Raw genomic sequence first — 20,089 nt, forward strand, 5'->3', positions numbered from 1 at the left:
ATCCTACTGATTACTAGCCCGACTCCCTAACCGCTCAGCCATCTGACCCCCCCGCTCAGTAAATCACTCATTAAATGACAAGGTGCTCACGTCAGGTGAGCATACAAACACTTCAAAGTTAAAGTTACTTAACAACACATTATGGGCAGAACAATCTGGCAAAAGGTTGTTGCCTTTACTAATCTTCTATGCTGGAAAAACCTACACCTGTCACCCATCTGTGCAGACTAGTCACTTATCAGCCAATCACAGAGGTTAGGCCTGCTACAAGGAAGCTTGTGCATCAACAAAGTTCTTATCACTGACATTGGTTCTTTTTATTTGGATAAAGGTTTTTACCTTTACTAATGTTCATTTCAGCCACTTTGTGATCAGTTTTAAGTAGAAAACACTTTGTTTGACTCTCCCTTTGCGATTTACGAGAACAAGGGTAAGAAAAACTACTGTAGCGAAGGTGCTCTTGGTGCCCAGAGTGAACCGCGGCAGACGGAAGAGCTAAGAAGTATAAAGTTTTAGCTTAGTTCGAAATTTTCCCAGATTTTGTCTCGGAAATCTGGTCACCTTATCATAATCCTACCAAATGAGTGAAATGACAAACACAAATGTTGAGTTTGTTTTGAACTTTATTAATTTTTAGCTTATATTTAACATAAATGTAATACACAAGCACTATACAGCAAAAGTTTATAAAATGTTGTGCTGATAATGCCACTGTTGTCATACTGCTCCAAGTCCAGGGTATTGCGCAATAGCCAAGAAAACACCCATCTCAACCTCACGTTCTTAGCGTTTTTCGGATAGATAAACAGCCTTTAGACGGGCTCTGTTTTGTGATTGGTGCTGCCGCACCAGCGTTTCTGGGAAAGATGAGACACAGTGACGTAATGACGTGGCTCTGTGGTGGCTCTCTAGCCCGTGAAAAAGCATACCGGTTCCTAGAAGGCTCGCAAATTGAACCAGCTCCGAACCGGCTCCAAAATAATCTCCGAACTAGCTCCCGGTTCACTTTGGTGGAAAGGGGGTATAAGAGGAGAAGAGCAGGGGTCCCATTAGCTACACAACAAGGACAACTCTGGTTGTGTTGCAACATCAACTCTAGCTGGGGCAACAATGTTTCTCCTACCCTAACACTTGTGGTTTGTTTGTTTTCAGAACGCTATTTAAACAGTACAAACAATGTCTGGTGAGTGTGTATGTGTGTGTGATTCATTTGACTGTATGGTGTGTGTGTATGAGTGAGTGTGTGTGTATACGTGTGCAAGAGCACGAAAACACTAGGGGTTTAAGATGGATTGAGGGACCAAGAAACAGAGAAGTATTGTGTGTGCGTGTGTGTGTGCGCGTGTGTGTGCGCGTGTGTATGTGCGCATATGTGTGTGCGTGTGTGTGTGTGTGCGTGCCAGACACAGAGTAGAAGGCAGAGGGAGAGGTGAAGAGAAAGAGATGGAGATCTGGAGAGCGAGAACAGTTGTGTTCAATCAGAAATTCAGAAAGAGAGAAAGTAGATGGCTTGCATGTGTGTGAAGTAGAGACACGTTAAGTTGTTTATATTGTGAGTGTGGAGAGAGACAGTTTACATCAGTTTGACTCTATGAACAGGGAGGGTACTGCATATGTGAGTTTGAGACAGGAAGAGAGAGAGAAGGAGAGAGAGAGAGGGAGGGAGAGAGGGAATGACAGAGAAAGAAAGAGAGAGAGAGAGAAAGAGAGTAGCCACTCAGTAGCAGACAGGACAGCAAGAGGGAACACCAGGAAGGGGGGAAGGGCCTCACCTCTCCTCCCTCTCTCCTCCCTCTCTCCTCCCTCTCTACACTCTTCTCCTTGCTGCCTGTTTATGCCTTGCATAAACAGCTGCCTGATCGCCTGGGCTGGAGGACAGAGCCTGGGAGGGAGAGAGAGAGAGAGAGAGAGAGAGAGAGAGAGAGAGAGAGAGAGAGAGAGAGAGAGAGAGAGAGAGAGAGAAGGCAAGTGAAAGAGAGGGGGGCCAGATGTAAACAGAGAGAGAGCAGCAGTGTCTCTATGGGTTGTGCTCTGAGTGTGGACTGGTGTGCTGAGGACCAGACAGCCCTGGAGCTGAGGCCGGGGGCCCCGAGACACGGCCCCCAGGGCAGGGCCCCGAGACACGGCCCCCAGGGCGGGGGAACCATGAAGCAGACCAAGGTGAGAGCAGGGGGCGGTTGGGGGAGGGGGGGGGGGTTGCGTTAGCTTGTTAAAATATCAACTACTTTTAGGGTTAGGTTTGTCCAAGCCAAAGGCAGGATTCATCTATCTAGGCTGTGTTTGTATGACATCGCTGGAGGCAGCAACAGCTAGTGGGAAACAATAGAGCTGTTGTGGACAGCATCACTGAGATGTGGTGTTAGTATACTAGTTACTTTATGTGTTTGTGCTGGCTTCGGCTGTGTACAAGTTTTGGAGTGTGAACGTGTCTGAGAATGTGAAATTTTTTGTGTGCATTTGTTTATCTGTATGTGTGTGTGCAAGCATGTGTGTGTGCGAGCATGTGTGTGTGTCATCTGGTGTTATTCCCAATGCTCCAGCACGTGCAGTGCATTGTGGAAACCTTGATCTGGAGGCCAAAGTCTTGAGCAGCTGTTGTGTCCCGCTGCCAGAGGCCCTGCAAAGTTGCCGTAAAGAAAACCTGCCACTACGTCTGCTTTGATTGTTTACACTGAACCAAACAATGCCGGCATAGTGCCGCCCTCTGTGTGCTTTGACAGCATGCCGGTGTTATACCGAAATCGGTGACCTATACAAAACTGGGACCAGGGGTTGCTGTTTTAATGGCTTGCAAGCCATTAGAACAGCAACCGGCGTTCTGAAATCAGTGATGTCAGTGTGGTTGCTAGCATGTGTAGTTCCTCCATGGCGGCTGTTTCTTTTACACACACGTGACTCTCCTCTGCTTTCACTGTGTGTGAAGAAAAGGTTTTGAAACAAAACATCGTTTGCATCGTTGATGAGTACTTGATGAGGACTCTCCTATACTCTTCTGTACTCTATTGTACTCTGCTCTGCTTTAATCTATTCAGTTTTCGGCTTCTCTGTTTTCTTTCTGTCTCTCTTTTTTGTGTCTGGTAGCTGAGATGTTACTTTACACTGTATCCGGTAAATGAGATGTTACTTTACACTGTGTCTGGTAGTAGAGATGTGACTTTACACTGTGTCTTGTAGCTGAGATGTTACTTTATACTGTGTCTGGTAGCTGAGATGTTACTTTACACTGTGTCTGGTGGTAGAGATGTTACTTTACACTGTGTCTGGTGGTAGAGATGTTACTTTACACTGTGTCTGGTAGCTGAGATGTTACTTTACACTGTGTCTGGTAGCTGAGATGTGGTTACAGACAGACAGACAGACAGACAGACAGACAGACAGACAGACAGACAGACAGACAGACAGACAGACAGACAGACAGACAGACAGACAGGTGGACAGACAGACAGCTCTCTCCTGGAGAGCCAGACCAAGTGTTAACCCAGTAAGCTCTAACCATAACCCACGACAATAAGCAGGGGGCAGCAGGGAGGGAGTTGGCCAGCTGGTGTGGGGGGGGGGGGGGCAGCAGGGGCAGCAGGGGGGGACTGTGGCAGCGGGGCAGCAGGGTGGGACTGTGGCGGTAGGGGTAGGGGTAGGGGCAGTAGAGGGGGTCAATGGACTGGGAAATTATTTTACGTTCGCTTGTGGAGGATTGACAGTTTTTCACATGTTGCTGTCATGGAGTGAATGAGCTCATCAGAACACCAGAGTGATAGAACCCTAGACTCCAGTGTTAGAACCCTAGAACACCAGAACACTTGAGTATCTCCTTTCCTCCCTCTCTCCCACCCTCTCTCCCTCCCTCTCTCCCACCCTCTTTTCCATCCTCTCTCTCCCACCCTCTCTTCCTCCCTCTCTCCCACCCTCTCTTCCATCCTCTCTCATCCTCCCTTCCTCTCTTCCATCCTCTCTCCCTCCCTCTCTTCCATCCTCTCTCTCTCCCCCTCCCTCTCTCCCTCCCTCTCTCTGTCTCTAACTTGTTCTCTCCTTCATTCCAGCTCCCTTTCTTCTTCAACAGCTGTTATTCATCAACTCTTTGGCTTAGTGCTGTCTTGCACAATCATTCCTCCACAACACAGCCTCCCCCTCCCTCTCCCTCTCCTCCTCCTCCCTCCCCCTCCCCCTCACTCTCTCTATTTCTCTTTCTCTATGTCTCTACGTCTCTTTCTTTTTGTAACTGTCACTATCTCTGTATCACTTTCTCTCTGTCTACCTCTTTGTCCCTATCTCAATCTTTATCTCTATCTTTCTCTCTCTTCCTCTCCATTTCTCAAGACAATCTGCTTCTCTTCTATTTGTAGTTGAGAATGTGACCCTGACTTCAGTTCCCAGACCAACAGCTGGATCCCCTCCCCAGCTCCAGCCCCCCCAGCTTCCTGTCCTGCAGAGGTGCCCCTGCACTTACTTACTCTCTCCCCAACCTCTCCTCCCTCCTCCTCCATCCTTTCTTCATCACCATGGTCCAGCGGAGATGTAGCTACAGACATGTTTTACTGGGCAGGAAATACCAGGAAGATTAGCAAATACCTCACCCCTTCCCCAGTCCCCCTCCTCCCTCCACCTCTCCTTACCCCCACCCTCATCCCTTCCCCAGTCCCCCTCCTCCCTCCACCTCTCCTTACCCCCACCCTCACCCCTTCCCCAGTCCCCCTCCTCCCTCCACCTCTCCTTACCCCCACCCTCACCCCTTCCCCAGTCCCCCTCCTCCCTCCACCTCTCCTTACCCTCACCCTCACCCCTTCCCCAGTCCCCCTCCTCCCTCCTCACCTCTCCTTACCCTCACCCCTTCCCCAGTCCCCCTCCTCTCTCCTCACCTTTCCTTACCCTCACCCGCACCCCTTCCCCAGTCCCCCTCCTCCCTCCTCACCTCTCCTTACCCTCACCCCTTCCCCAGTCCCCCTCCTCCCTCCTCACCTCTCCTAATCCTCACCCGCACCCCTTCCCCAGTCCCCCTCCTCCCTTCTCACCTCTCCTCCTCGTCTCTACCCAGCATGCACCGTTTCTTTACCCAATATGCACTCTGTCTCTGTACCCAGCATGCACCTTGTCTCTCTACCCAACATGCACCTTGTATCTCTACCCAGCATGCACCCTGTCCTCTACCCAGCATGCATCAGTACCTCCAAATACTAGGCTGTACCAAGAAGTAACAACTCCGCTTCCTCACATGGGATGAAAATGAAGCCAAAATATCCCGGATATGGGTGCTGCCATCTTGCGCTGGTGACGTCATTTGTAGCCAGAGTGCACAGTAGTAATCGGGTGGTGAAGGCGCGGTATCTCGGTCCCGATTGGCACTCGCCCGACCCAATCGCAAGCACACACTAACCCCTTTTTATATCGTCAAACAACAAATTAAAAACCAATAGTTAGAAGCCAACAGCGTGATAAGAACTACCTATAATGACAGAAAACATATTTGAAAAAACTGTATTAGACGTGCACTTCGATTTTTTTGTTTGGTTCATCACCCATCCGCTAACATGGAGGGGCGGGATTTATGACCTATACTGCAGCCAGCCATCAGGAGGCGATCGAGATGCTTTGGCTTCTATGGGCTGTACTCAGGACAGATTAAAATAATATAACTGGTTTGCCAATTACAGTTTCTCTGCAAGAGAACAGAACCCTGGTTACTTTTTTGTGTAAATGTGGATAGTTCTGCGTCAGTTTTGTTGTTACACATTTACACCACTAGATGTCGCTATCAAACTAAATGTGGCATAAACCCACGAGTCATCTGTTCCCCGTGCTAGTAATAGTAATGCTAGTGGGTAAAGCGCGTGCTGGGCTGTCTGCGCGGTCCTGTTTATAATTGAGGGCCTCCTACTCCCGCCAAAGGCAGCTGACGTGATCGTTCTAATGACTCGTCCTGCCGGCGAGGTGAGAGGAGCAACCAGTCATGTTTGGTCTGCTAACCAGTTGCATGGTATATCATATGAAAAACCATTATGGCCCTCATGCTTTTTCTACATGCGTTGTTGGATTACTTTGACTTGCCCCCAGAAATCACATACCTAATTCTCACTTTTAGCCAATAAACCCTTTTCTTTACCCTCCCTCATTTGACCAATCACAGCGAGGAATTCCAGTAACATAATCTGCACTCGCCTTTCCTCTCTAACTCCGCCCCTCCCTGGAGCACGGAGGGAGGACGGGGCTCACGACAACAACTCAACTCCCAGTCGCGAACTATGTTTTGAGTACTTTTCATTAGAATGTGAGACTTCTTCAGAATAAAAAATCGACAAAAGTCTCAAACTTGGACTGAAAGACAGAATGAGTACTAAGGTAAGAACGGATCGGCTTTTATCTTTACTGTTAAGTTAACGATACTGGTATAAATATATCTGTAATTGTGTAGTTGCGCAACAGAGCATGGGGGTACTTCGGCTGTACGATGCTTCCCTGGACAGCAAGAGCTCGGACAGGCACGCGCGCACGCTCGGGCTGTATCTGACAGAAGGATGGCGTGTACCAGCTGCGCGCACGCTCGTCGTAAACCTATTTTCTGAATGATTTCTGACCAAGCTGATGTTCCTCCGTCTCATGGACAGTAGAGCATGTTTGTGCGCAGTAGGATGGGAGAACTTGGGATGTTGTTTCTAGCCTGTTCTGAGGGTTCGTACTGGTTCGTGCTGGTTCTTTTAGGGTTGTGAGTTTTTACCAAATTGCCGCTACGTGGTTGTATTAAATTACGGGGAAAGCAACTTCTGTCCGTAATACACGTCACAGGATCCCGAGCCCAGACCGTCTCCTGGAGAAGTTAGAGGCCAGTCATATGACGCACCCTCCTCTCCCCCTCCTCTCCCCCTGCTCTCCCCCTCCTCTCCCACCATGGGCAGTTTTGCTGTGTCATTACCTCTCCCATTCATTTATAAAGGCCATCCAATGACGATTGCAAGTTGCTTCGTGCAATGTTTTTTGAGGGCTATCTCATTGTTTATGATCATTGACCTATGCAGTTTTTGTAAAGCTCTCTCTTTGAAGTCGCTTTGGATAAAAGTGTCTGCTAAATGACTAAATGTGTATGTGTGTGTAGCCGGTGTGTATCGGTGAAACTGACTCCTCAGGTATATAACAGGCCACCCGCGTCAACAAATAGCTAGCTTTTCGTTGGCGTAGCTAGTAGTGGTCCCACTCTGGAGGTAAGAGGTGGCGTGTTCGACCCCAGTGAGGGTGCAAGACCACGTCTGTTAGATGTGTATGAACATGTGTGAGAGTGTGTGTGTGTAAACACGTGTGTGTGTGTGTCTCAGTAGAGTTCCTTGTCAGTGTTGTCTGCCAGGCTGAGGAGCTGCAGGCAGCAGAGACATGATAACATTGTCCAGTCTGCTAGCCTCTAACCCTAACCCTGCTGGCCTCCTCTCTAGCCTCTAACCTTCCCTGCTGGCCTCCTCTCTAGCCTCTAACCTTCCCTGCTGGCCTCCTCTCTAGCCTCTAATGTTCCCTGGCCTCTTCTCTAGCCTCTAATGTTCCCTGGCCTCCCCACTAGCCTCTAACCCTTGTTAATGGCCTCTAACCCTCCCTACTAGCCTCTAAACCTAACTACTAGCCCGTAACCTTTCAAGTCTTTCCTTATTAGTCTTAACCCTTGTGTTATCTTCGGGTCAGTGTGACCCTTCAGTCATTGTGACCCCCTAGTGTTGCGACAACTTTACCTCATACAAAAATGAAGTGAAGCATTTTATTTAAACCGTCGGGCTGTCTCACACCCCCCTCAGCACGAAGGTTAAAAGAAAGTGCTTTTTATTTGTTTTTGTATTGGGCAAAGTTGTCGGAGCACAACGATGGGTCATTGTGACCCAAAGGCAGCACAAGGGTTAAACCCTCTCTTCTACTAGTCTCCTAGTCTCCTTGCATCCTAGTCTGTTAGCCTCAGGAGGGGAGGGGGTTAGGGTTATGCCAGTGAGGGAGGAAGGGCTGGTGTGTACAGCAGGAACAGGAAATGTGTCACACTGTAGCACTGACCTCACCTCTGGAACAAGCTGTCTCTGTTCCACTGCTGCCTGTCCCACCCTCCAGACACACACACTCACACACACACTCACACACTCACATAAACACACACACACACTCACATGCACAGGCACACATGCACACTCACATTCACACACTCACTCTCACAGACACACTCTCACACACACCAGAACCAGACAGCAGAACCAGACAGCAGAACCAGACAGTAGAACAAGACAGCAGAACCAGACAGCAGAACCAGACCGAACCAGAACCAGACAGCAGAACCAGACAGTAGAACCAGACAGCAGAACCAGGAAGTAGAACCAGGCAGCAGAACCAGACAGTAGAACCAGAACCAGACAGCAGAACCAGACAGCAGAACCAGACAGTAGAATCAGACAGCAGAACCAGACAGCAGAACCAGACAGTAGAACCAGACAGCAGAACCAGACAGTAGAACCAGACAGTAGAACCAGACAGCAGAACCAGACAGTAGAACCAGAACCAGACAGCAGAACAAGACAACAGAACCAGACAGTAGAACCAGATCCAGACAGCAGAACCAGACAGCAGAACCAGACAGTAGAACCAGAACCAGACAGCAGAACCAGACAGCAGAACCAGACAGCAGATTCAACAGCATAATGATCTTTTAAGGCGGATGTACGGAGCATAACAAAAATAATAAACTCAACTAGCATAATAAATACATTTAAAATCCTAATAAAATCTCCACAATAATACTGGTAGAATCCAGCCCAAGTAATTTTTTGTTACAGACCGACCCGGACCCAAATTAAAGAAAGGAAAGAATATCTGTCCCTCGCAGAAAAAAGTTTAGGGACCCCTGGTATAACCAGAACCAGACAGCAGAACCAGAGTAGAACCACACAGTATAACCAAACAGCAGAACCAGACAGTAGAACCAGACAGTAGAAACAGACAGTAGAACCAGAACCAGACATCATAACCAGACAGTAGAACCAGAACAAGACAATAGAACCAGAACCAGACAGCAGAACCAGACAGAGCAGAACCAGACAGAGCAGAACCAGACAGCAGAACCAGACAGCAGAACCAGACAGAGCAGAACCAGACAGCAGAACCAGACAGAGCAGAACCAGACACAGCAGAACCAGACAGCAGAACCAGACAGAGCAGAACCAGACAGAGCAGAACAAGACAGCAAAACCAGACAGCAGAACCAGACAGAGAAGAACTGTCAAAATGTAATATGCCTGAGAGACAGGATGTGTTTACAGGTGTATGTCTGACCTGTGAATACCCCTCCCTCCCTCCCTCCCTCCCTCCCTCCCTCCCTCCCTCCCTCCCTCCCTCCCTCCCTCCCTCCCTCCCTCCCTCCCTCCCTCCCTCCCTCCCTCCCTCCCTCCCTCCCTCCCTCCCTCCCTCCCTCTAGACATTTTAAAGACTATATGATTCTAAGACAGCTTAAAACCTACCTTATTACCAAAGCATTTAACTAATTTTTATCTCAGAAGGGCCTTACAACTGGTAGTAGTTATATTATTGTTTTTATAGATTTGCTTTGTATTCCCAAAAAGATTGTGGCTTGTGTTTGACTTGCACTATTATGTGTTACATTTTATCAATTTTGTTGAGTTATTGTATTTTGTTATTCTGTAGCTTTTATTATTATTATTATTATTATTTTACTTTTTTTTTTTTTTTTTTTAATTATTGAGAAACCACAAAGACTGCAAGAGTGCATGTGTTTTGTTATATGTTTGGAAACTGCACGAGGCAGCTCAGATCCAAGACGGATTTGAGAGACCGCAGATAGAGTGCGGCTTGTCTGGGTTGTTATGTGTGTGGAAACTGCACGAGGCAGCTCGGATCCAAGAATGATTCGAGAGACCGCAGATAGAGTGCGGCTTGTCTGGGTTGTTATATGTTTGGAAACTGCACGAGGCAGCTCGGATCCAAGACGGATTCGAGAGAACGCAGATAGAGTGCGGCTTGTCTGGGTTGTTATGTGTGTGAAAACTGCACGAGGCAGCTCGGGTCTAAGACAGATTCGAGAGACTGCAGATAGAGTGCGGCTAGTCTATGTTTGATTACTTTTATCACTTGTATTATTGTTTTTGTTGATTTTATGTTAAGCACCTTGAGCTGCAATTCCTGTATGAAATGTGCTATATAAATAAAGTCTTACTTACTTACTTACTCCCTCTCTCTGTGGTAGGTGGGGAAAGGGGAGCCCCATTCCTTCAAGGAGAAGACCTTTAAGAAGAGGCGTCAGTGTTGTGTGTGTCAGCAGAGTGTGGACTATGTGGGCTCCTTCTGCAGAGGTGATCTCTCTCTCTCTCTGTCTGTCTCCCGTTCTGTCTGTCTCTCTCTCTGTCTACCTCTCCATCTCCCGTTCTGTCTCTCTCTCTCTCTGTCTACCTCTCCATCTCCCGTTCTGTCTCTCTCTCTCTCTGTCTACCTCTCCATCTCCCGTTCTGTCTCTCTCTCTCTCTCTCCCTTTCTGTCTCTCTGTCTCCCTCTCTGTCTCTCTCTCTCTGTCTCTCTCTCTCTGTCTCTCTGTCTTTCTGTCTCCCTCTCTGTCCCTCTCTCTGTCTCTCTCTGTCTCCCTCTCTGTCTCTCTATATCCCTCTATAATTGTCTCTCTCTCTGTCTCCCTCCCTCCCTCTCTGACTCTCTCTCCCTCTACCATTGTCTTACATCAGCAAATGTTTTTTAATGAACCCTTTCCTTACCCTCTCCTCCTTCCTTCTCTCTTTTTCTTCTCAGTGTGTAAAACAGCCACCCACAGAAAATGTGAAGCTAAGGTAAGACACACACACACATACGCACGCACACAACAGCCAAAACACTGGCTGTTTTATTTAAGTGTGTCTGCCCCTGCTCTGCTCAGAGAGAACAGTCCCTCCTTATCTAGAGCTGGAAAATATGGTCTGCTGGGAGGGAGTGGACGAAGGGGGAGAGAGAAGGAAGGGCGGAATAGAGAGGAGGGAGTGGAGGAGGTAGGGGGAGGAACGGGGTTCGGAGGTGGGGGGAGGGAGGAGAGGAGGGAGGGGAGGACAGGGTAAGGAGGTAGGGAGGGACAGGGTTAGGAGGTATAGGGAGGGAGGGAGGGAGGGAGAAGGGAGGAGAACAGGGAGGGGGGAGGGAAGTGGGGGGGTGGGGGGAGAGGAGGGGGGAGAGGGGTGGGAGAGGAAAGGAGAAGAGGGAGTGGGTTAGGAGGGAGGGGGATTGCAGAGGGGAGGGTTTCAGTGATGCTAATGATGTTTGTTTACTTGTGTTTATTTTTGTCCAAAATCTCTGTTTGATTTGGAGAAGGGAGACTGTGGGTGAATTCCTGTGTTTGTTTATGTGTATGTGTTTATGTGTGTGTGTATATATGTGTGTTTATGTTTGTGTGTGTGTTTGTGTGTGTGTGTGTTGGTGCGGTTACTGTTTACTGTGTCATACAGTCAGAAGAGATGCCAGAGAAATGTCTCTCTGTCTCTACTAGCTGTAGTCCTGGTCTAGTATAGTCTGGTATAGTTTGGTCTGGCCTGGTTTTGTCTGGGCTAGTCTTGCCTGGTCTGGTATAGTCTGGGATAGCCTGGTCTGGTCTGGCAAGTGTCAGATTCCAGGATTTAGGTTTTGGGATTAGGTTCTAGGGACACAGAGAGAGCGAGAGAATGGGTGGAGGAAGAGAGAGAGAGAGAGAGAGAGAGAGAGAGAGAGAGAGAGAGAGAGAGAGAGAGAGAGAGAGAGAGAGAGAGAGAGGGAGTGAGAGACAGGAGGGGTCCATGGAGAAAGAGGGGTGGAGGACAGTAGGAGGTGTGTGTGTAAGGGTGGAGGTGTGTGTGTAAGGGTGGTGTGTGTGTATATGGCTGGTGTGTGTAAGGGTTGGCCCGGGACATGGAATCTACTGTGTTTGTTCGGGAGTAAATTTCCCCTGCTGCAGGCCCCTTACAAACTCACACACTCATACACTGGATTGGCGGGAAAATAAGGAAAATAAGTAAAGGGGGAAGGGAGGTATAGAAGAGAAAGAGAGAGAGAGAGAATAAGAGAGAGAGAGAGAGAGAGAGAGAGAGAGAGAGAGAGAGAGAGAGAGAGAGAGAGAGAGAGAGAGAGAGAGAGAGAGAGAGAGATAAGAGAGACAGAGAGAGAGAAAGGCTGATGGAAACAAAAAGACAATCATGGAAACATTTTGGAGAGGAGAGGAGGAGGTATAGAACTGTTACTGTTAGGGTTGGGTATAGAAAGAAAGAGAGAGGGGAAAGAGAGAGGAAAAGGAGAGGAGGGGGGTTCCTAGTTATTTCCATGTTGTGGTTGTTCAGGAATAGTTTGATGTTTGCACTGTTCCTCTACATCCTGTGTGCCGTGTCATATCCTGTCATATCATGTTTTTCCTGCTTCCTGTCTGCTGTGTTGCTGTTGGCTCACATCATGAGACCGAAAACAAACCCCTCCATCTCTCCTCCCTCCATCTCTCCTCCCTCCAACTCTCCTCTTTCCTCTCTTTTCTCCTTCCTCTCTTTCTTCCGTCCATCTCTTCTCCTCCCTCCAAATCTCTTCCCTCCTCTGTACTCCTCTCTCCCTAGTTCAAAGATAGTATTTTGATCACAAACAGGGAAGACACACCCCTCAAGGCTTGTGTCACTTCCTGAAGAGCACAATGAAACATCCAGATAAGGAGTTCTGCTTCCATACCACACCAGCCCCTCCTGTAGGCAACACACACACACACCACAACACACACTACTACACGCACACACCAGCCCCTCCTGTATGTAACAGACGTGGTCTTGCAAGCTCCGTCAGAGGCATACGGGCCTCTCACCAGGAGTCGAACCTATGGAGTTAGATTAGTTTCATAATTCAAACAAACAAACGCAACACGATTCAAACAAATTTAACACGATCCAAACAAACGTAACACGATTCATACAAACATAACACGATTCAAACAAACAAACGTAACACGATTCAAACAAACGTAACACGATTCACAAATGTATTTCGTGATTCACAATTGTAACGCGATTCACAAATAAATGACCCTATTACATTAGTTTGCATAAGTTACAAATCCCTGCATTCGTTGGTGTGAATCCTTGCATTCGTTCGTGTGGATTTTTGGAAGTTTCCTGACGCGCTTTGATCCACAAATGCATTTTTTCTAAAAGAAATCCTCAGCAGCCAGATCGTCTCTTCCAATTTTAGCCAACGGCTACCTCGTTGTTATGATCAGTGACCTATGCACTTGTAAAGCACTCTCTTGGAAGTAACTTTAGATAAAGGTGTCTGCTAAATGAATAAATGTAAATGTAAATTAAACATATACAAATTATTATGTGTGTGCATGTGTGGGACCCTCAGTGAGATTGGGGTAATCGGCACGGGACCCCCCCCCCCCCCCTACTTTGATGTACCATTGTTGTGACTGTGTTTGTTAATTTAGTTTGTTTTGTTCATTCATAATGTCAATCATCATAGTTTTGTAAAACAAATAGGGTTGCAATTGTTAAGGTTCAGACAGGCACTTCAGGCAGCTATAAGGGGTCCTTTCTTGTCGGGAAAACGGGGCGGGAGCAAGTGCTCGCGGGAATGAGAGAGGAGGACCGAGAGAGCGCGAAGAGAGGTAGCCAGATTGAGGAACTAGCATGTACCCCTGTATGAAGACAAATAAAAAGTATAAAACATCTGCACGCCTGGAAGACAGTGTGTCCAAGTGTGCAACACATGTGGGAGTGTATATGTTTGTGTATATGTGTGTGTGTGTGTGTGTATGTGTGTGTGTGTATGTGTGTATAAATATTCATTATATAGAATAGCATATTTCAGTAATTCCTCTGTTGCTTAGGCAATATGAACATTTGTTCTTTCATGCCAATAAAGCCTAACAAAATGAAAAGAGACAGGGCAGGGAGAGAAAGAGGGAGAGAGAGAGAGAGAGAGAGAGAAAGAGAGACAGAAAGACGGAGTAGGGAGAGAGAGAGAGAGAGAGAGAGAGAGAGAGAGAGAGAGAGGAGGGCAGGGAGAGGGCAGGCCTAAGAGGTGTAGATGTAATGTTGCCTTTCTGTTCCAGGTGACCACAACATGTATCCCTGCCTCCTCCGATCTGGTGAGAACATCTCCTTATCTATCTATCTCTCTTCCTCTCCTCTGCCCTCCATGTGTCAGTCTGTGTCTGGCTTCTCCAGGAGGATGTGATGTCAAATGACAAGGCTGGTAAAATTGATTAAAAAAGTATTGATAACTATAGACCCATAGCACTTGCCAGTATTCTCTCCAAAGTGCTAGAAAGATTAATCCTTGACAGGATAAGTGAATACATAACCACCACTGACTGATCAATTTGGCTTTAAGCCCAAGCACCGACCTATGTATTTATGCTCTGAAAGAGGCAATAGACACATATAGAAGGCAGGGCTCTACTATGCTTGTAGGGTTTATTGATGCATTCAAAGCATTTGACCGCCTCCATCACTTTACAGTTTTTCTCAATTGGTTTGGCTCATTTCACGAAACAGAAATGACATTCTCAAAACAACACGTGCAAACCTCCAAACCGCTGGGCACTTGTTCACAACAGATTGGAATTGTTCATTCCTTTAATCAAATTGCAATTGTATTAGCACATCCTTGTAAATGACAAGTGCAATTGCCTACAGTTTGCACACATTTCAAATGATTTTGCACATCTTTGAAATGGTTAGGTATAATTGCCTTCAATTAGGCCAACTATCAATTGAAAATATCTTGCTGGTCTAAACTGACTGTTATTTCTCAGTCAAGTGGTTGTTCTCTGCAAAACATATTGGCATAATTTCCTTGTGTACATCATCACCTGCACAATAGTTCACTCCACTGTCAAAATCTTTCAGGCACATAATACCATGAAAAACATAATGGTATATACTGTAATATGGATCTCTTGGATCATCTGCTTACAGTCATTGTCAGGTGCAAGTATAACTTTACTAAACAAGGGGACACATCCGATCACCAATCACACAGTAAGTTTAGTTAGCTGACAGGAGCTATCCAGGAGTGTAAATCCTTCCATCAAATATTTAGAGCTTGTCCCAGGCCAGCTCGGGGGAAACATCACTGTTTGTGCTGCCATTTCAGAGAATGGTGTAGTCACCCACATTCCCAGTCTTGGCCCATACAATACCCAGACACTCCTGGTGTCCTTGGACTGCCTGCACTCCGATCTTATCCCTCTACATGAGACCACTTTCTTACATTTGTCATTGTGTGGGACAATGTAAGCTTCCACCGTCACCCGCTCATCAGGATTCACTGCCCATCAAAGAATGCTAATGGTGCTCATATCACCTAACTCCCCATTCCTTAAACCTATCCAGGAGGTTTTTTCTGCATGGAGGTGGAGGGTTTATGAGCATCGGGCTCAAAACCAGAGGTCCCTGCTCCAGCCAATGGATGCTGCTTGTGATGATGTCACAGCAGATCAGTGTAGGGGATTGTTGCGGCATGAACAACAATTCTTCCCCTGTTGCATCGTAAGGGAGAACATCAGATGTGATGTCAATGAAATCTGTGGCCAGACAGACAGTGAGGACGACAACTAGTGAAACTCCAGCTTTGCTTTACTTTCTTACTGTATGTGTTTCCTTCTTGCCATGAAATGCACCCTCTGCAACTCTGACTAGGAGGGGGTCACTTGCCTGAAACTTACTGTGGTTACTCATACTACTAGTGTAGGTTATACATAATGTTAGTTTTGATGTGCTTATTGTATGAAAGTATATTGTGCTGTACACATTTCCTGTAACAGTAACCATGATGTATGGCAATTACAGTAACAATTTCCATGGCAGTATAAGTGCAATATGTGATATGAAACCTTGTAGGTTACTCTTGAATTACTGTAATCTTTTTTCTGTTTGATACACATTTACATTTTACATGTATTCATTTAGCAGACGCTTTTATCCAAAGCGACTTCCAAGCTGTCTGCTTTACAAAAGTGCATAGGTCAATGATCCTAAACAATGAGATAGCCACAAAAACATTGTGGTTAGCCAAAACATGAAGCATACATTACAGTATTGTTGCTTGCTTTTCTACAGGTGCACTCTTGCACTTTTGAGGTTCATTTTGTTTAGTTGTAACTTGTTTGGCTACATGCTCTTATGGTTCTTCTCTTTGGCACTTTCTGTATTTGGGTTTTTCACAATGTATGCTTCATGTTTTGGCTACCCGAAATGTTTGGGGCTATCGCGTTGTTACTGTATGATCAGTGACCTATGCACTCTTGTAAAGCTCTCTTGGAAGTCGCTTTGGATGAAAGCATCTGCTAAATGAATAAATTTAAATGTAGATTGAGACACATTATATTCTGGAAAGAAAACATCTACTACAGTAACTGTAGCACAGTGCACATGAGAGATATTTCTAAAGTCCACTGCCATACTGACAAAACATCTAAACATTTTGACCTGCAGTGTTTACACAATGCCAAAGGGACTTTTCATTTTGGGGGCACTGACTATTTGTATGAGAGAAAGATTTAGTTTTGACTGATAAGTTGTCTGTTTTAGGAAAGAGATGACCCTTTGCAGGTGTTCCATGGTGTTTTGCTGAACCATCTGGGTTATTTTGGCAAATGTATTTAAAGGTTTGAGAATGTTCTATTTTTTTTTTCGAGAGATGAGCCAAAGCAATCGAGAAGGAACTTTTCATTTTGAGGGCACTGACTATTTATATGGGAAAATGATTTGGTTTTGAAGCATGAGTTAACTGTTTTGGGTGAGATATGACCTTTTGAAGGTGATCTATGTAGTTGTGCTGAACCATATAGGCTATTTTGCTAAATGCACGTGGAGCTTTGAGAATGTCATTTCTGTTTCAAGAATTGAGCCAAAGCAATCGAGAAAAACTGTAAGATGTTTAATAAGCTCAAGATTAGAGGTGTGCCCAGTAGCTTAGTACGCATCCTAGCTTACTGGTATGCGAACCAGAGCATGAGAGTAAGATGGGGGAGCATCTTATCTACCCCTTTTACAGTTGGTAACGGGGTCCGGCAGGGCAGTATATTATCCCCAGCCCTGCTTAATATCTATATGGACAACCTTTCCAGGCAGCTGGGGGATGCAGAACTGGTTGTATGATAGGTGATTCCCTGGTCAACCACTTTATGTATGTATACGACCTAGCTTTACTATTCCCTAGTAGCAGTGGGTTTCAACAGCTGCTTAATATCTGTTCTGATTATGGGGTCGATTTTGATGTTAAATATAATGCCAAGAAGAGCGTGGTAATGGTCTGTAGAACTAAGGATGACATGGACATTAAGTTCCCTGCCTTTCATCTTTCTGGCCAAACTCTGGGAGTGTCCAATAGTACCAAATACTTATGGCACATTATTACAGACACATTGGAGGATGATGCTGACATGTTCAGACAGAGGAGAGTGCTCTATGTCCAAGCTAACATGCTGGGTAGAAAATTCCACCACTGTACACTTGATGTTAAAATGTATCTGTTTAGAGCCTACTGCACCCCTCTCTATACAGCTCCACTCTGGGTGAATTACAAGAAGGAGAGCTTGCTTAAATTGAAAGTAGCCTATAACGACTTAGCATACGCCTGAAAAAACCCAGGAGTACTAGAGCCAGTGAACTGTTCTGTAATATGGGTCTAACCCCCTTCATGGCCTTGTTCAGGAACCTCACTTTGAAGTTTATGAGTCGGCTGGACCGCTCTACAAATGTTATAATTGACATGATGACAGACCCTGGCTGCAGCTCTGTCAAGTACACCTCTAAGATCTGGGAACACTGGCAAGAGTGCCTTTTTTAGCCCTTCTTTCCTTGTATATTTCTATCTAATGAATTGTGTGTATGTATTGTTTTTTACCATGTGGGCCTTGAGCCTGTAATAAAGTTCATATATATATATATATATATATATATATATGTATATATATATATATATATATTGTATACATATATATATTGTGTTGTTCCCCACAGCAGCGTAAAGGCACAGCTACATCCAGACACATCCAGCACCTGGTGAGCCAAACACCTCTCCTCCTCTCTCCTCATGTCTCCTCCTCTCTCCTCATGTCTCCTCCTCTCTCCTCATGTCTCCTCCTCTCTCCTCATGTCTCCTCTCTCCTCATGTCTCCTCCTCTCTCCTCATGTCTCCTCCTCTCTCCTCATGTCTCCTCCTCTCTCCTCATGTCTCCTCTCTCCTCATGTCTCCTCTCTCCTCATGTCTCCTCTCTCCTCATGTCTCCTCTCTCCTCATGTCTCCTCCTCTCTCCTCATGTCTCTTCTCTCCTCATGTCTCCTCTCTCCTCATGTCTCCTCCTCTCTCCTCATGTCTCCTCCTCTCTCCTCATGTCTCCTCTCTCCTCATGTCTCCTCTCTCCTCATGTCTCCTCTCTCCTCATGTCTCCTCCTCTCTCCTCATGTCTCCTCTCTCCTCATGTCTCCTCTCTCCTCATGTCTCCTCTCTCCTCATGTCTCCTCCTCTCTCCTCATGTCTCCTCCTCTCTCCTCATGTCTCCTCTCTCCTCATGTCTCCTCCTCTCTCCTCATGTCTCCTCTCTCCTCATGTCTCCTCCTCTCTCCTCATGTCTCCTCTCCTCATGTCTCCTCCTCTCTCCTCATGTCTCATGTCTCCTCTCTCCTCATGTCTCCTCTCTCCTCTCATGTCTCCTCTCTCCTCATGTCTCCTCTCTCCTCATGTCTCCTCTCTCTCCTCATGTCTCCTCTCTCTCATCATGTCTCCTCCTCTCTCCTCATGTCTCCTCCTCTCTCCTCATGTCTCCTCCTCTCTCCTCATGTCTCCTCTCTCCTCATGTCTCATGTCTCCTCTCTCCTCATGTCTCCTCCTCTCTCCTCATGTCTCCTCCTCTCTCCTCATGTCTCCTCTCTCCTCATGTCTCCTCCTCTCTCCTCATGTCTCCTCTCTCCTCATGTCTCCTCTCTCCTCATGTCCTCATGTCTCCTCTCCTCCTCATGTCTCCTCCTCTCTCCTCATGTCTCCTCCTCTCTCCTCATGTCTCCTCTCTCCTCATGTCTCCTCCTCTCTCCTCATGTCTCCTCTCTCCTCATGTCTCCTCTCTCCTCATGTCTCCTCCTCTCTCCTCATGTCTACTCTCTCCTCATGTCTCCTCTCTCCTCATGTCTCCTCCTCATGTCTCCTCTCTCATGTCTCCTCTCTCCTCATGTCTCCTCTCTCCTCATGTCTCCTCCTCTCTCCTCATGTCTCCTCTCTCCTCATGTCTCCTCCTCTCTCCTCATGTTTCCTCCTCTCTCCTCATGTCTCCTCCTCTCTCCTCATGTCTCCTCTCTCCTCATGTCTCCTCCTCTCTCCTCATGTCTCCTCCTCTCTCCTCATGTCTCCTCCTCTCTCCTCATGTCTCCTCCTCTCTCCTCATGTCTCCTCTCTCCTCATGTCTCCTCCTCTCTCCTCATGTCTCCTCCTCTCTCCTCATGTCTCCTCTCTCCTCATGTCTCCTCTCTCCTCATGTCTCCTCCTCTCTCCTCATGTCTCCTCTCTCCTCATGTCTCCTCTCTCCTCATGTCTCCTCTCTCCTCATGTCTCCTCCTCTCTCCTCATGTCTCCTCTCTCCTCATGTCTCCTCCTCTCTCCTCATGTCTCCTCCTCTCTCCTCATGTCTCCTCTCGCCTCATGTCTCCTCTCTCCTCATGTCTCCTCCTCTCTTCTCATGTCTCCTCTCTCCTCATGTCTCCTCTCTCCTCATGTCTCCTCCTCTCTCCTCATGTCTCCTCTCTCCTCATGTCTCCTCGTCTCTCCTCATGTCTCCTCTCCTCATGTCTCCTCCTCTCTCCTCATGTCTCCTCTCTCCTCATGTCTCCTCTCTCCTCATGTCTCCTCTCTCCTCATGTCTCTTCCTCTCTCCTCATGTCTCCTCTCTCCTCATGTCTCCTCCTCTCTCCTCATATCTCCTCTCTCCTCATGTCTCCTCTCTCCTCATGTCTCCTCTCTCCTCATGTCTCCTCTCTCCTCATGTCTCCTCCTCTCTCCTCATGTCTCCTCTCTCCTCATGTCTCCTCTCTCCTCATGTCTCCTCTCTCCTCATGTCTCCTCCTCTCTCCTCATGTCTCCTCCTCTCTCCTCA

General features: G+C 46.9%; 1 protein-coding gene across 1 annotated transcript in view; it reads left to right on the plus strand.

The window, feature by feature from the left end:
• The first annotated feature begins 1,406 nt into the window (after positions 1-1,406).
• LOC124476335 (tensin-2-like) overlaps positions 1,407-20,089 on the plus strand; it is a 37,700-nt gene continuing 19,017 nt past the window's right edge. Inside the window, exons 1-5 of the mRNA XM_047033430.1 lie at positions 1,407-2,160; positions 10,205-10,310; positions 10,756-10,793; positions 14,051-14,086; positions 17,967-18,008. Of these exons, the coding sequence (XP_046889386.1) occupies positions 2,020-2,160; positions 10,205-10,310; positions 10,756-10,793; positions 14,051-14,086; positions 17,967-18,008 (363 nt within the window). The 5' untranslated portion in view covers positions 1,407-2,019. The remainder of the gene's footprint in view (positions 2,161-10,204; positions 10,311-10,755; positions 10,794-14,050; positions 14,087-17,966; positions 18,009-20,089) is intronic.

The sequence above is a fragment of the Hypomesus transpacificus genome, chromosome 14 (genome assembly GCF_021917145.1).
Source record: "Hypomesus transpacificus isolate Combined female chromosome 14, fHypTra1, whole genome shotgun sequence".
Classification (NCBI taxonomy): Eukaryota; Metazoa; Chordata; class Actinopteri; order Osmeriformes; family Osmeridae; genus Hypomesus; species Hypomesus transpacificus.